At 40.6% G+C, this 15,500-nt stretch overlaps 1 protein-coding gene across 2 annotated transcripts in view; it reads right to left on the bottom strand.

Moving 5' to 3' along the window:
- PHRF1 (PHD and ring finger domains 1) overlaps positions 1–15,500 on the bottom strand; it is a 30,555-nt gene extending 15,055 nt beyond the window's left edge. The window contains exons 1-8 of one of the 2 annotated variants that reach the window (XM_080345116.1): positions 15,403–15,500; positions 9,455–9,569; positions 9,029–9,133; positions 7,276–7,502; positions 6,477–6,560; positions 5,356–5,486; positions 1,269–1,366; positions 546–721 (exon numbers count right to left, since the gene is read on the bottom strand). In XM_080345116.1, the coding sequence (XP_080201242.1) occupies positions 546–721; positions 1,269–1,366; positions 5,356–5,486; positions 6,477–6,560; positions 7,276–7,502; positions 9,029–9,133; positions 9,455–9,545 (912 nt within the window). In that variant the 5' untranslated portion in view covers positions 9,546–9,569; positions 15,403–15,500. Of the gene's footprint in view, positions 1–545; positions 722–1,268; positions 1,367–5,355; positions 5,487–6,476; positions 6,561–7,275; positions 7,503–9,028; positions 9,134–9,454; positions 9,570–14,836; positions 14,943–15,402 lie in introns of those variants that run through there. The other variant, XM_080345115.1, reaches the window with a different exon arrangement.

Below are 15,500 nucleotides of genomic sequence, written 5' to 3'. Positions count from 1 at the left end.
TGTTAATGTGGTTAAACTCACAGTCCCACGTCACTGAGAACAGTGGCATATGGGTTTTTTTCTCTTAAATAAGAGGCCGATTTTCACAAACATGGAAACCTTAAAAATACATTTTTCTCTTCAGTTCGGCTGAAGGTGGCCAACAGGTTCTACTGCTATGGGAAGGGGGGGCGGGCAGGAGGACAAACAAGCAAATACACAAATGTCAAATAAACATGCCATGTCCCTGAAAAAAAGCATGTTGAAAAAACAGAAGTTGTGCATAAATGTGCATTAACAGCCACTGGGAATACAATTTTGCTCACAGCTCAGGTGATAAAAATGCAGATTAAGAGAAGAAGCTAAAACAGATTTCAAAATAGAGTGTCTTGGTCATGTGCTGCACTCAATTTGCACATGTTCTACATCTTAATTTAAAAGAACTCCACAACTGCTAACCATTGTGCTATGGACAGTCAGAGATATCTGAGCTACTTAAGGGGGGACTTATTGCAACTCTTCTACAAGGTTCTTCAAGAGTCTCATTAGCAAATACTCCTAAATACCTGAATTTGCTGTGCTGTTGTTATCCGGTTTCTGTTCACTGTTTCTCTAACTCGTTCGCTCTGCCGAGTTCTGGCTATAGCTCGGGTTCGGACTTGAGGGCGTGGCCTACTGGTGGTAGGAACATCATCATCCTCCACAAGGGCAGAAACCTCCTCTTCACTGACGTGACCTGTATCTTGAAAGAAAACATGCCCACGTCACTTTTCTTTTTATAGGTGAAAGCATTTCAAGAATTTTGGACAATAACAACAAAATCAGTATTACATTTCTTAAACCAGTCACCTTCAAAGGCAGACATTATCCTTTCAAAAGGAAATGAGCAGAAACCACTGCTTCAGACTGTTACACAGAAATATGATTTTCTAGATAACAGGAATTTCTGCTACCTTGGCAATCTGAGGTCAGGATACTAATAAATTCTTTCCAATGTAATACAATGCAGTCACACTGAAGTGCTGGGCTTGCCTCAGAAAGGTTAAAGAATGCTTGTAATAAGCAGCTCCACAGCTTATAACTGTAGATGAAAACCTTAATAAACAAGATCCTCTTATCAGTCAAGACTTCAAGTTAACTCTTTAGGTTCAAGAGAGAATGCCTATTAAAACAATTACTTAAAACAGATAAAACCAGGGGTTAAACATCTCTTCAAAACGACACATGCTTCACATCATATAAGTCAGGAGAAAAATATTTACTTTGACTGGATACCACAAAACCCTTACCTGCAGCCATACCGATTTCCATGGGGACACAGACAGGACAGAACCATTCATCTACAGGGACTTCACTCAGAGGTGGATTAAGGCATTCCATGTGATACCTTGATAAAATAAGAGGGGGGAAAAAAAAAAAAAAAAAAAAAAAATCAAACTACATGCTCCTTACAAAGGGAAGAGAGCCTTTTACCTCTATCCACACGCTACATTAAGGCATGTATTTTCTTAAGCTTGAAACTATGACCTATGCACCAGCTTCTACTAATCTCCAGAAAGACAATGCCACCTGATAGCTATATAAGGGTCTTCAATTCTAGATGCTATTTTCATCACTTCAGGGTCAAAAAAAGCTCAGAAAAGTGAGTGTTTTTCCCTCGCTGTGTGGTGTTTTGCTTGCCATTTGAACCCAGGCTGTGAGAAATGTGCAGAGCCAAAACTGATGGTGGCAAAGAGAAAGAAAACAAGTATTGAGGTGCTGGGAAGACAGGCAATCAAGAAACATCAGCTTCCTGCAAACCAACATAGTATTATCATTACTGGCACTCACAAATATTTTATTTTGCATGACTAGACACAGGTCAAGTACAATGCCTTGTTACATCAAATAAATGCATTGCATCCCACATATACATGGCCTGATTAAGGCAACTGGTGGTAAGGATTTCTGCATGACTGCACAAGGTAGGTTGCAGAGCACTGGTCAGTCACTGACTCCATAGAGCTGCTTGCAGGACTGGAGACTAACAACACTTGACTTCCAAACGCCACCTGACTGAGAACTGTGCTTGCCTGTGTCAAATCTCAAAAGGGTAAGAAGAGAGCATGATGCTCCCTTAGGGAGGCCTCTTCAACTGTTCTCTACCCAAGAGGCTGAGCAGCTATTCTGAACAGTCTCACCAACCACTTACAGAGAAGCTACCCATGAAAGCCTTTCAGCATTACCCAACTTGGTTTCCGTAATTCATTCAGCTTCATTTTCAGCAATTAAAACCCAGCCAAAGTGACATGTTACTAGCACAGAATTTTTGAAGCAACTCATGTTCATGTTACACTAAAACAGATTTCCCAAGTAAATGAGATGCTTTCCATGAAAACTAAGTACTTAGACCAAGATCTCTAGACAAGGAACACAGGGAGACCACAGCCTTCAAGTTTTCAGCTTCAAATTAGCAACATTTCTATGACCAATTCTGTTGTTCTTCTAAAAGGGGAAACCCTACTGTGATTTCTGATGTAGTACAGTGTTTAACTCTGAAATAAGTAAAAGAAAAAGACCGAAGCTCTCTGTTTCACCTTCCCAAGCCAAAATTCACTGCCTGATAATACATCTCAGTGCCTGGCCACAGAGTAAGTAAAGGGAAGGAGCATCCATCTGATGCTCTATCCCCATTTTATAACAATACAAAAAAATCCCAGAGACTACAGCTGTTAGTTTACCTTTCACCCATCACTCCAACTTCAGATTGTGTCTTACAAACCTGTTCCCAACCATGCTGTGATAAACTAAATTTGCAGCTAAACTGTCAAATCCACCAATATTATGTTTACACTAAAATATATTGTCAATACAAAATAGAATACCATGTCCTTCTTGCATGAAAGATTACCACTCAGTAGATGGGACTTTACGCTCTTTCAGAAACGTAAGACGTTGAAAAACAATGTTTGTAACAAATAATTACTTTAAAATTAGAGTAGCAAAGTATTTTCCTTCGCCAGGAAAGAAGAGCTCATTCTTCAACTGCTAGCTATCAGGAATGAGATAATTTCCTCAGAGCAGTATCCTGACAAGTAATATTGTTAGCTTCAGACCAAAGTCATAACAAAAGTACTTGTAGCAAGAACTTCACTACATACCGTTCAAATTATCTCTGGCAGTTCTGAAGTCACATTATGACCTGCCTGACAAGCAAAGACTTTCAGCCCTAAAACTTTGGACACTGGAGAGCCTATTGCAACAGCTATCTAGAGTCCCCTGGATAGGGAAAGAAATTCATCACACAGGAAATCATCATAACAAAACTCAATGCCATATCTTATAGAAGGATAAGGTAATACTTGTTTTACACACACACGCACACAAAAACAAACCAACCAACCAAGCAAACAAAAAAAAAAAAAACAAAAAAACCCCAAGCCCTCAAACACTCGGGAGTAAATTGATTTTATTAACACTTATTCTCCCAGGTTCATTTAACTGCACTCTTGCACCCAACCACACATAAGCACAAAGACTCTGTGTGCCCAAGCAGTCTGGCCAGGATTATTTGTGTGCAATGCAGAGCGCAAGAGACAGTGGCCATCAAGTCCTCAGCACACCTCTTGGGCTCTGTGACTGGCAGTGAAGAACTGATTTCAGACTTCTTTCTTGTACCTTTAAAGAATGAATGGACACTTTTGGGGACCTTCTGCCTCATTATTTTGTCTCAGTCCTCACAAACAATGAGAGAAATTAGAGCTATGAAATTAAGGAATTTTGGTAATGGATGTATCCCCGTTCTTCATCTTCTTGACACCTATCTGTATATCAGTGTTACTCTCTTCTTGCTATTTGATAACCTGAAAGAAGTGACACATTAATGTGCCATGCCATTAATGCAATTAACAGTTTTTCTACTGTTTGTTCAAGTGTCTAGACATGCGTACTTTTGTATTCATACCAAACTTAGTGCTATTGTTACACAGTTCAGACAGTTATCTTGGCACATTCCAACAAGTCTTACCTGAAAATGGTTTAAATGGAAAAAGATTTGATTACTTAAACTATAACTTAAAGTAATAAAATAATAGCATTATACCACACATTTTAAACACTGTGTCTAGCTAAAAGAAATGGAAGTACAGGATGACTCCACTGACTTAAGAATTGTTGGCAAAAATAACTGAAAATTTTCACTCCTAGTGTCAGGTGACAGAGAAAATGTAGAGGAATAAGACTAGGATTTGAAGCAATCTATTCTACATTTTTCTAGAGTTAACGTCAGCCACAGAGAGACAGTAAAGACTAAGTTGTTTCTTCTGGAAGTGCTAACTCTAGAAGTCACACATTTATAAAGAACTTATTTTAGAAAGCTATAATAAAAATCAAAAAACTGTATCAGACTTGGGGGAAAAAAAAATATCAGAGGAATTACTGAGAGACCACAAGGGAAAATCTGAAGCAATACCCTGAGTTCAGATAAGGCTTATGAAAGTTCAGGAAAACTGAAAGACATGACTTCAGATAAGACCTATGAAACACTGGTTTTGGTTAAGTATTTTAAACTTAGTTTTCCGATGACATGCTTAACAATATTTAGTGTTCCTGATTTTGTCTCTTCTCCAGAAGGTAAATCAGTGTATAGGGACACTACAGAACAAAGACAAAACCAGACTTAGCAGATGCCTAGTTAGCTTGCTAGAAGTAATTTTTGAAAGATCATTTTACATATTTATTGCAGGCAAGTATCCCTCTTTGTTCAATGGGTAACTTTTGACATCATCAAACTGACAATGCTGCAAGACTGATTAAACAGTGAAAGAGCTTTAAATTCTAGCAGAAGAATGTAGGCCCAAAGTTGTGTTCAAGTATCTTGATGCCTCTACTTAAACACTTATTTTATTAATCTAAGAGGGGGAAAAATATGTTAGAGACAGAAATGAGCAAGAGTAAGGGAATAATTTAATAGCTCTGTCTATAAAGAAAAGACCTCAAAACAAGCACTGCTTCCACACAGTACTAATGCTCAGTCATTTTGGACAAGTCATGCACCCTCTCAAGGAGACATAAAGGGTATATACTTTTCACCCTTCTTGCACTCAGATGTTGCATGGATGAGCACAAACAACTTCATCACCTGTTCCGTGGACTGCAGCACTGACATGTGCAGGACCTTCCACACAGATGCTGCTACGTGACCAGAAAAGGTTCTATCACATCACAGGGATGTCTGCACTATAAGGACATGGATACAAATCTGGCCACATGATGAACCTGAAAAGAGCTGTGAGGGGCAGCCTACAGACCAGATAGTGCCTGTGGACCAAACACTGGCCAGCCCCACAGTGCCATCTGCAATGATTCAGGTGCTGCATCCATTTCAACCTTCCTTACCCTGCATCACAGCCATCACACAGCAGCAGGCGATCCTCACGGTCACTTCTGCCACACACCTCACAGTAGGTTGGATCATCGTCATCATCATCATCATCATAACTCTGAGTATTCGCGTTCTGAGTAGGAATCTAAATAAGAGGGATTCACATTTTATACAGAACATGGCACTTTCTAAAATCCATTGTCACATCAACAGCACTTGCAACGAAATCTAAAAGTGAATGAACCAAACTTGCTGTTAAATACCAGAGCCTTCATTTAGTTCTTTCAGAACATCAAGGACCAAATGCTTGACAATATCTACTGAACTTGTCTACTCTCAGACACCAACTACAGAGAGCTACATTTTAAGAAAAAGTGAAACCAAAATTAAATCAAAAATAAGATCTAAAGTAGTCAGACAAAAAAGAAAACCCCGAAAACAAAAGAGAGCAAAATTAGCACTTTTCCCCACCTAAACATATGATTTAAATGATAATTTGCACTTCTTTTAAAATGCAAACACTTAAAAATAAACCATCAGTTTATGAAAACAGAGCATCAAACTCCATGATGTCCCCTGAAAACCAACATGTTCCTGATACTAATAAAAAGCAATGACAGCTCTTCAATATTCTTTTGTGAGAGACTACTGGCACACTCAACCTGTGCCTTCAAGAGCTCTACTATTGCCTTGCATCTCTCTCCCCTTACAAACCCAACTGCTACACAGTGTAGCTGATTGCAAGACATAAGGAAGAGATAATGCATAACCTTGATTACTCCTATTCTTATTATAACAGCACATGCAGTATACAGGGCAAGTTCCCCCATGTGGACAGGCTTTTAAATGCAGAACAGCTTAGAGTCAAACATCCACTATGCAAAAGAGGCAGTTATGAAATCCACCTTTTTGCCATCAGAAACAATGGCAGACTTCAATCCACACACAATACTACAGGAAACATGATTAAAGAGGAAGAAAAATTGTAACAGTTCCTTAAAAGGCCATCTCAAAATAGTTAAGAAATAATCCATCAAGACGCCAAATATCAGATAAACATGCTAGAAGTATAAACCTTCGAATGGGTATTTTAAATTTTAATTGGCCTTGTTGCTTGGTAGAGTAGAAAGCTTACCTTTTCTAAGATTTTATCACCAAAATGTGCCCGAATGATAATGTAGTTAAAACGGATTCGATCCACTGGACAGGAATTTGCATTCTAGAAAGAAAAAAAAACCACCCACACCATTCAGTTAATTAACACCTCTCTTGATTTCATTTTTAAATGGAAATATTAAATTATTACTGTAATAAGCATTAATGCAGTAATCATTTTAGCAGCTATTGGTCTTGATACTTTAAGTACTTAAATCTGATTTATGTGGCTTACAAACAACCCCTTGTATCAGAGAAAACATGCATTTTTAGAAAAGTGATTATATCAGTTATTTAATTATTATTCAATTGCCAAAGCAACAAAGTTCTTCCAAACATTGCCTTAAATAGTGCTCATGTTTTATAGCATTTTCTTTCTTTTGGGCAAATATATTTAGTAAGAGTGATATTTTTTTCAATTTAACTGCTGGTACTGTGGCATGTTCAAATGATCACTGTCACAACAGACCCCCATCCAACAGCCACAACACAGAACTCAACAAGACAAACATAGATATAGAGAAATATATACACAGAGAAAACCACTTGCTTATGACATTGCAGCTTTCAGAGAACAGAACAGATCAGAACAGGTACAAGAAAAACAGATCCACACTTCACAAACATGAGTCCTACCAAATAGAGCAGTAACCCAGGTCTGTGTAAAAAAGCTTAAGCAAGCAAATATAAATATTACAGTTCTCATTACAGCATGATCAGAGGGGAGAGAGCAAAGCACACCAGAAGGCCACATGACATCAGGGACAAAAACAGCTCACCTTAGACCACTCCACAATGCAGTCCAAGCAGAAGAAATGGGAACAGTTCTCAGGAGTCCCAACAGCCTGATCCGTAAACGTGTTGAGGCAAATGGGGCAGGTTTCACCATCCTCATCTGAGGAAACGCCCACTCTCCTTACATGTGTCTCTAATTTCTGAGAATCAGCCAAGCCCTTCACAGTGGCCTCAGTTTCTTCCTCCTCTTCTTCATCATCATCTTCAAAATCTTAAAAAGTGAGACAAACAGCTCTTGTGTGCTGCACGGCTTCAGCAGCGAGGGCAGAGGGGGTGGGCAGGATGGGGTACCACGTTCACAGAAAATTCCAAGTAAACTTATTTTATGGGTCTACAAGGGCAAAGCACAACCTCCCCAATTTGAGGCAATATTTTTCGCCGTTTTCTTTTTTCTAAATCCCTTCACTCAAAAGCAATGGACTACTCTGACAGAAAATAAAGCCTGATAATGTGACTAATCTTGCAAGAGATTTAAAGGACAGACAGCAGAAAAACAAACAGATTAACAAAACAAGAAGAGAGTAGGATATGTCAGGCTACCACAGAAGTAAAAAAAATAAAGTTATACAAGAGCTATTAGGTATCCAGTTTTTTGCTTGTTTGGTTGGTTTGGTTTTGTTTGTTTATTTTTTTTCAATAGACACTCCAGAGAACAAGCAGCAGCAACATGCTCACTTGCAGAAGAACAGGTTAGAGATAGCAATAGTAAATAATTATTTTGATAATCAAGGGATTTGGGTGCCCAGCTGAAGATTGCATAAATAAGCTTGGTTTTGAGTAAAATTATTTTAAACACTCAACACACATTGCTGAAAGGTGTTTTTATTCTTGGTACAAAATATAGAAACGTCCTAGTCTTTCCCTAAAACCTGTGAAATACATTGACATTTTCAAGAAGCAGTGAAAAGTCACCTATGAAAACCTCCCACTTATTTGGTTTTTTGTTTGATTGATTTTTGGAGGGGTGGAGGGAGGCTTTATTTTTTTTAATAATGAAAATGGGGTCCTTGTCTTTTGTTTTTTCTGTTGAATTCTCCTGTTTGGACACAGCAGAGAATACTCTAAATGACGGATCAATAAAGCTTTTTGGCACCTGGTATCAACCTTTTAGTCTGTGTTCAAATCTTGGAAAACTGTGCTCTTGGCTTCCCAACAAGCTTTGAGATGTGACCAAAAAAATGGTTTTTTTCTATCCAAATAATAATTTGAGTGTAGCAGTTTCAGAAGTACATGCATCTACAGAGTATGGTTTCAGTAAAATGAAAAAAATCCAAGTACCATCCACACTCCTTTTTCAAAGAAAAGTCAATCAAACCTTCTTCCCTCCTCCCTAGGCTTAACAGTAATAGTGATTTATTTCCAAAATTCCCCATCACAACATTCATTTTAGAGCCCCATGCCAAAGCAAACAAACATACATGCTTTTTTGAAGTGAAAAAACAGCATGAGCCATTGCTGTGATTTTGACTTTTCTTCCACTCATGCTGGGGCAGGTTCACTCCTACTGACTATAACTACATCACTTTGGCTAGTAGATGGTCTTCAAAAATACAAATGATTTATAAACCTAGAAACTGGGAAATATTCCTTGTTTGTTTATTACTGTAGGATTTGGGCACTGGCCTGACACTGCAGCATCTGTGGATTTACACTTCACAGTTAATTTCTAGAGGAAAGCTTTCATCCAACTATTAAAAAAAAAAAAGCAAGCCTGTTAATGCACATTAGCAGACCTACCTAGGTCTTCATCTTCACTTTCTCCATTGTCGTCCTCACCTCCCTCTTCCTCAGTGTCATCTTCTTCCTCTTCACTTCCGGTATCATCTTCTGAACTACTGCTTTCTTAAAAAGAAAAGAGGAAAATATCCATTTGATGCAGATAGACAAGCAGAACAGTGAAGGACACACCAGTATTCCTACACAGGATGTTATATATGAAGTGAAAGCCCAAATCTCAGTGGTATCAGAGCTGCCTGTTCTAAGAAATTCCAGGGAAGCATGCCAGCAGTCTGAGATGCAGAATTTATAAAGCAAACAAAAAAAGAAAAAATCTCAGAGAAAAAGAAATAAATGGTCACAAATATATCTTTACTTCTCTTTGGAAGTTAAACTAATAGGTTCTCCCAACCTAGAAGCGTGCACACACAGAGAGGCTGCATTTACCTGTTTCACTGAGGAGCACGAAACTTGGTCTTCTGCCCTTGCTTAGAGCAGCATTCTTGTTGATCAGTTCATCCTGGCTGTCATCATCCATGGCAAGACATTGGGAATCTCCTCCCTGCAAGAAGGCAGACTTCAGTGAGGTAGTGCACCATCTACACAAGCAGAGCAGGCATCAGCCTGGCAAAGGGCATCTAATGCATCTGTGGAGATGCAAATGGTAGAAGGGACATTGTTCTACAGCAAAGGATCCTCACATCGATTAGTTTTCTCAGTTTCAAGTCAGAGGTGTCTACAGGTAAGCAGTTATCGTTACCTCAAGTTTCACAGCCCTGTTGAGCTAGATGAAACCAGCTGCTTGTGAAACTCTGTTTAGGTGAAAGATTCAGCTTTATCTTGGGCTCCTAGGTGACACAAAAATATATAACCAGAACTCTCCACTGAAAATAGTAATAGAAAACCAAAACCATCCTGTGGACTAGCAATAAAATGCAAAAATGAAAGGCAACCGAAACCTTTTGACCAAGGCCTAACAGCATGACAGTATGTGTTTCAAATCAAAATACTCTATCTTGCTCACCTTAAAAGAAAAAAGAAGAAACATTACATATTTTAAGTCTTTCGAAAAAAAGGCCTTTTCACAGCTCTGTCACAAAATAGAGAAGTCTCAGAACTCACCACCATTATTCTACAGGAAGGAGATGACTTGATTTGGTGCATATTAATTATGCAATCACATTAATTACTGTGAATTAGCACAGACTGGCAATAAAAATGACAGATACTGACAGATACATGAGCGGAATTCAAGACAACCAAACCAGAGTTTATAATATATAACACTACAAAGCATTAAGAAAGAGTTCCCTGCAAACTTCTATGAGCAACTCATGGGAAAATGTAATTAATTGACACTTAAAGCTAGATGGCATATCTCAATTAAAAAAAAAAAAAAAAGGATTATTCTACAAGCATGCCAAAATCTGGCGTTCTTATCCCACTCTCCCTGCTCCACATTATATAGCTTGCATATTAAGAGAATTTTTGGAACAAACCAGGTTTTATTCAAGTGCTCTTGATGTGTACCTTTACTTGCATGGTCTGGTTTTGAGCCATATAGCACAGCTCTGCACTTAAAACCCTTAAATATGCAGGTTTCGCTAAACTAGACTAGACTGCAAATGGAGTCTTCATTAAATGCTCAGGGTAAAAAAACAAACAAACAAACAAACCTAAGAAGAAAAAACAATTCAGCCCCAACACTATCAAATTTTTGGTAAAGATTTCTCCTAACTTCAGTAAGAATCTTGCCTAGAGGTTTAAATCTTTAGCTAAATTTGTGGCTGTTAACAGTATTGTGTTTAAAAACATTTTATGTTGGCTGAAAACACAGAAACTCATCAAAAGCCAATCACTCCATGAGGTAACTGAAAAAAAAAAATAGGAAGAACACTATTTTTCAAGTTTCAGCAGTGTATGTGTATGAATTATTCAAACAAATTCAATTATATAATATCCTCCCAAAAGCTAAGTTAACCACACAAAACTTGTGGTGACATTAGAGGCAGGATACATGAGGGCAGAGACTGGCTGCACCATGCCCAGAGCAGGGCAGCAGCAGGCCTATTATGTACACAGCAGGAATTTAAACAGTGTATTTAGATTTTATGCAGAACCTCTGCCTGTATCACTTCTCCACTGGCAGGCTGTGGGAACAGAGCGGGTTCCTGCCCGGCTGTCACCGCCACATCCAGCCAGAGACAGCATTCTGAGGCCAACCACAGCCACTGTGGGGGTAAACCGGGGATGAGCCTCCACTTTGTTGCTACAATGACCTTAATTCCCCTGCTCCCTAGTTCTCCTTAAAGCAAAGCAATAAAAAGATCCTTTCCCGACTGTGCTTATTTTTACAAGTGATTCCCACAAACCACAGTTCTGAACAACTTATACTAAATCACTGCTGTGCAAACAGCATGCATGTCTTCACTGCCGTGGAATAAAACAACTACTCATGTTATTTTTGCCCTGCTACCCCACAGAAGGATATCGTTTAAGCACAGAGGCAAACAAATCACCACTTGTGACGTGACAATCTAAACTGAAATATTTATGCTGCAAATGCAGGCTTCTACTTTGCTTGGAGGCAAAAATCAGAGTTAAGGAAAATCTGGTATTGCAGCAAACAATCAAATTTTCAAATCCTGTCACTGAAAAAAAAGCCTCTTTTGAGGACAGTTGGAAAGAGTCAAGGAGAAAGAAAGCAAAATGAAGTGAATTTGAGATTTGAAGCACATCATAAATCTTACTTTAGGAAAAACCTTTTCCAAACTGGGCAGCTCCTCTTAAAAAACAAAACAAATAAAACAAACAACAACAACAAAAAAAAGGAAACCAAAGTTGACCTAATGAGAGCTTTTTCTCTTATTTTTTAAGAACAATAAACAGCATTTCCAAAGTTTTTTGTTTGTGTTTGTTTGTTTGTTTTGTTTGGTTGGGTTTTTTTTTCCTTATGGAAGGCAAAACACAAACACATTTATTATAAACTTCAGAAAGCTCACCCACCTACCTATACAAAAGCCCAGCTTTTGTTCCAGCACTTACCACATCAGAATTTTTCTAAGTCCTATCGAGCTAGAACCAGCAGATAAAATAGATAGGAAGCATTTTTATTACTATTAGGTAAACCAAGAAGTTTGGTTAGAAGGAGACTGTAGTCATTCCTCTGAGGCAAACCTTAACTACACACTTCCATAACATAAAAGCCCAGACTGCTGAAAAGCAACTGGTCATCCCTGTTCCAGAGGTACCAAGGACCTACCCTCACCACTGTAACCAACCCCTCTCCGCTTGCTCACTTGGAAAATCCCGTGATGTGCAGAACTCCCTTTGGCAGTGGAGGCTCTTCCATCTGCTGATCCTCTCTTCTGCACCCCACTTAAAGGACTCTATTCAGAGTAATTAAGGTGCTTCCCCACCAGGCAGCTCCCAAACGCAGATGCAGGGTAACCTGGCCGGAGATCTCGTCTTTCGGCTCAAAACCACTAACAAAAGGTGTCACCGCTTACAGCAAAGCCCATTTCAGTTCCCTGAGCAGGTGAATCATTTACACATTGGTAGTCTGCGCACAGCACATCCAGTATTTGAAATACAAGTTGCATACTAGGTCTGCCAAAGGCAGACACCGTACTCCTTAATGTCTGTCTGTTCTTAAATTCTCATTTAAAAGAACCTCACAATATTTTACTAAAATACCAAACCACATAAGCAATGAGTATGTGACTGGTGTTCAATCACTTTACATGTTCAAGCACATTTTCCCCAGCCCTAGGTTCCCTGTGCAAGGGCACAACCTCACAAGGGCCAAGCTGGATTTGCACTGAGCGCTGTGTGCCTACTGCAGCACAGCTGCTGCTGCAATATAAATTGTAAGCCTGGGCTTTGTAAAAATGTAATCTGTCTTAATAGCAACGAGCTGCCTTAAGTAATTTTAATTGTACAAATAGCAATTACAAATACTTTCTTCAAGCTATATTAGCAATAGGGTTTTCTGTTGGCTTTAAGAACAAAGATGATTATTTCCTCCAGAATAAGTGTTTATCAAACAAGCTCTTCAGTAAACACATAGTTTTTTTGAACCAAGATCTTTATGCATTACCACAAATCAGTATTTTAATGTATTTTGAGTATGTTCCAGCTAGAAGGGAAGTGCAGGTTTCTAACCAAAAGAGGAGATATGGTCTGCAAAACACACTCAAGCTCCATCTCATTCTGACATGAAGCTGACAGAGCCACCTAAACCAGGGAGTGACTCTGAGCCAAACACACCTTTCCACCACCGATTCCCTTCATCACCAACTTCTTACCATAGTTTCTAGTTTTCAGAAACAGGAGAGCTACTAGACAAGGCATTTATTTTAATCTGCTTGGGTAACATTCAGGGTAATGTTCCTCCTGCTCTACTCTGCCATGGTGAGGCCACATCTGGAGTACTGCATCCAGTTCTGGGCTCCCCAGTTTAAGAAGGACAAGGAATTACTGGAGGGAGTCCAGCAGTGGGCTACAAAGATTATTAGGGGCCTGGAGCATCTGAATATGGTGTGACTAGTATCTGCCACCACCACATTCCAAAGGTAAAAGAGGAACTAGTCAGAAAAGTGTTCAAATTTACAAGAAGCTCCTACAGCCTAAAGTCACACAATGCAAATCTAGTGTGCACAGGAAGCCGTAAAAAAGCCCTCAAATCTGAATTTAGATCCAACTTTCCCATGTTTAAATTATAAAAATATTAATTCTTACATACCACTATCAGAACTCTCCATGTAATTATTTAAATAATGGAAGTGCCTAAGAACTTAACAAATAAGGCACAGAAAATTAATCCCAGGGTAGGTAAGGGGGTACTTACCATTCCCCCATCCTGGTCCTGCTCTAAATTTAGCCACCCTGAATTCCAGGCCCAAAACTGTCCACCAAAGCCATTCCAGAAGCTGACACTGCACCCATCAGGGAGTTTGTAACACAAACAAAGCAACACATGCGTTTTGCAAAGGCACTCTTGAAGTGTGGCATCTTACCCAGAGGAGCAGCTGAGTGTTGTGTACCTCTGTATTTAAAACAGCAGCCAAGCTTTATGCAGCTCCCAGCCTGCAATTCCCTGAAACCACTGGCTCCATCTCCAGCTGTGAACCAAACACTCTTTAACACTGCACATCCTCCTCTTTCCTAACAGGGTTATTTTCTTAGAAAGAGTCACCCTTACTAGTGAGTTCCCGTTCAGCATCAGTCTTTAACACCATTCCCATCTTTAATGTATCATTTTCCCTGCTGTTTATGGGCACAGCTGGAAGAAACAAACAAACAAATAAAACCCCAACGAAACAAAAAACCCAATAACAAACACAACAAAAAACCCCAAAGCCACAACTAAACCCAACCGGAACCAAACAAAAACTACCACCACAACACAAAAAAAACCCGTCACAAAACCAAACAACCCCCCTACTTAAACGACCTTTTTTTCTGGGCATAACAAAGGAAACAAGATCTACTGACCTAAAGGAAATAACACAGCTGAGGCCTCTGCAACGCATCAGCAACGCATCCATGCAACAACCAGCAGGGGACTCGATGGTCTTTGTGGGTCCCTTCCAATTCAGGACATTCTATTCTGTTGTGAAGACGCACACCCACCCCATTGTTACACAGCTTAAAAACCCGTCAGGAAGGCACAAGGCCCTCAAGGAAGTTTTCAAGCCCAAACACGCTTTTGCAATAGGCTAATGGGTGTTAAAAAATGCACGAAAACCTCGTTTCTACTTGTTAGCCCTCGGCCACCAAGACCCATTGAAGAAAGCCGAAATAGCTTTTAACTTCTAACGCGCTCACCCGTGCACGGCAAACAACAGGAGGAGGGGTGAACGACGAAGCAAATGAAGCTGCCTGCGCCGCCGCGCCGGATCGCTCCCCAGGCCGGCGCCGGATCGCTCCCCAGGCCGGCGCCGGATCGCTCCCCAGGCCGGCGCCGTTAACGGCGCGCACAGAGACGCCTCCGCGCGCTTGGCAACGGCGCCTCCGCGCGCTCGGCAACGGTACCGGCGCGAGGCCGCTGTCCCGGGAAACGCGGTTCTAGACGGCCCAGAACACTCCTCGGGCAGGGGCAGCCCCCCCCAGCAGCGGCGCCGCTCCGCCGCACATCCCGACAGCCGCCAGGCAGCTGCCGCCAGCGATTACTCAGAGAATAAATGAATAAATACGTTTATAGCAACAAAACTGTATAAACAATCCCGAGCGCGGCGGGGCAGTTTCCCTCCGGAGCTGGCAGCCTGCCGCGGCGGGGAACGGCCGCTCCGCGCAACTCGGGCCCTCGGACCGCTGCCGCCGCCCGGCCCGGCCCGGCGCCGCCCCCCTCCACCAAGCAGGCCCCGGTAGCCGCCCCATCCCTGGGCACTCACGTGAGGAGAAGGGCACAGCGCTCACATAACCGGGCCCCTTAGCAGGTTGCCTAGACAGAAACCCCCTTGCCCCGGCAGCGCTGCCGGCACACTTCCGG

The sequence above is a fragment of the Nesoenas mayeri genome (assembly GCF_963082525.1).
Source record: "Nesoenas mayeri genome assembly, chromosome: 5".
Taxonomy (NCBI): Eukaryota; Metazoa; Chordata; class Aves; order Columbiformes; family Columbidae; genus Nesoenas; species Nesoenas mayeri.
Note: the sequence above shows the minus strand (reverse complement) of the source record. Positions and strands in the feature narration are given on the sequence as shown.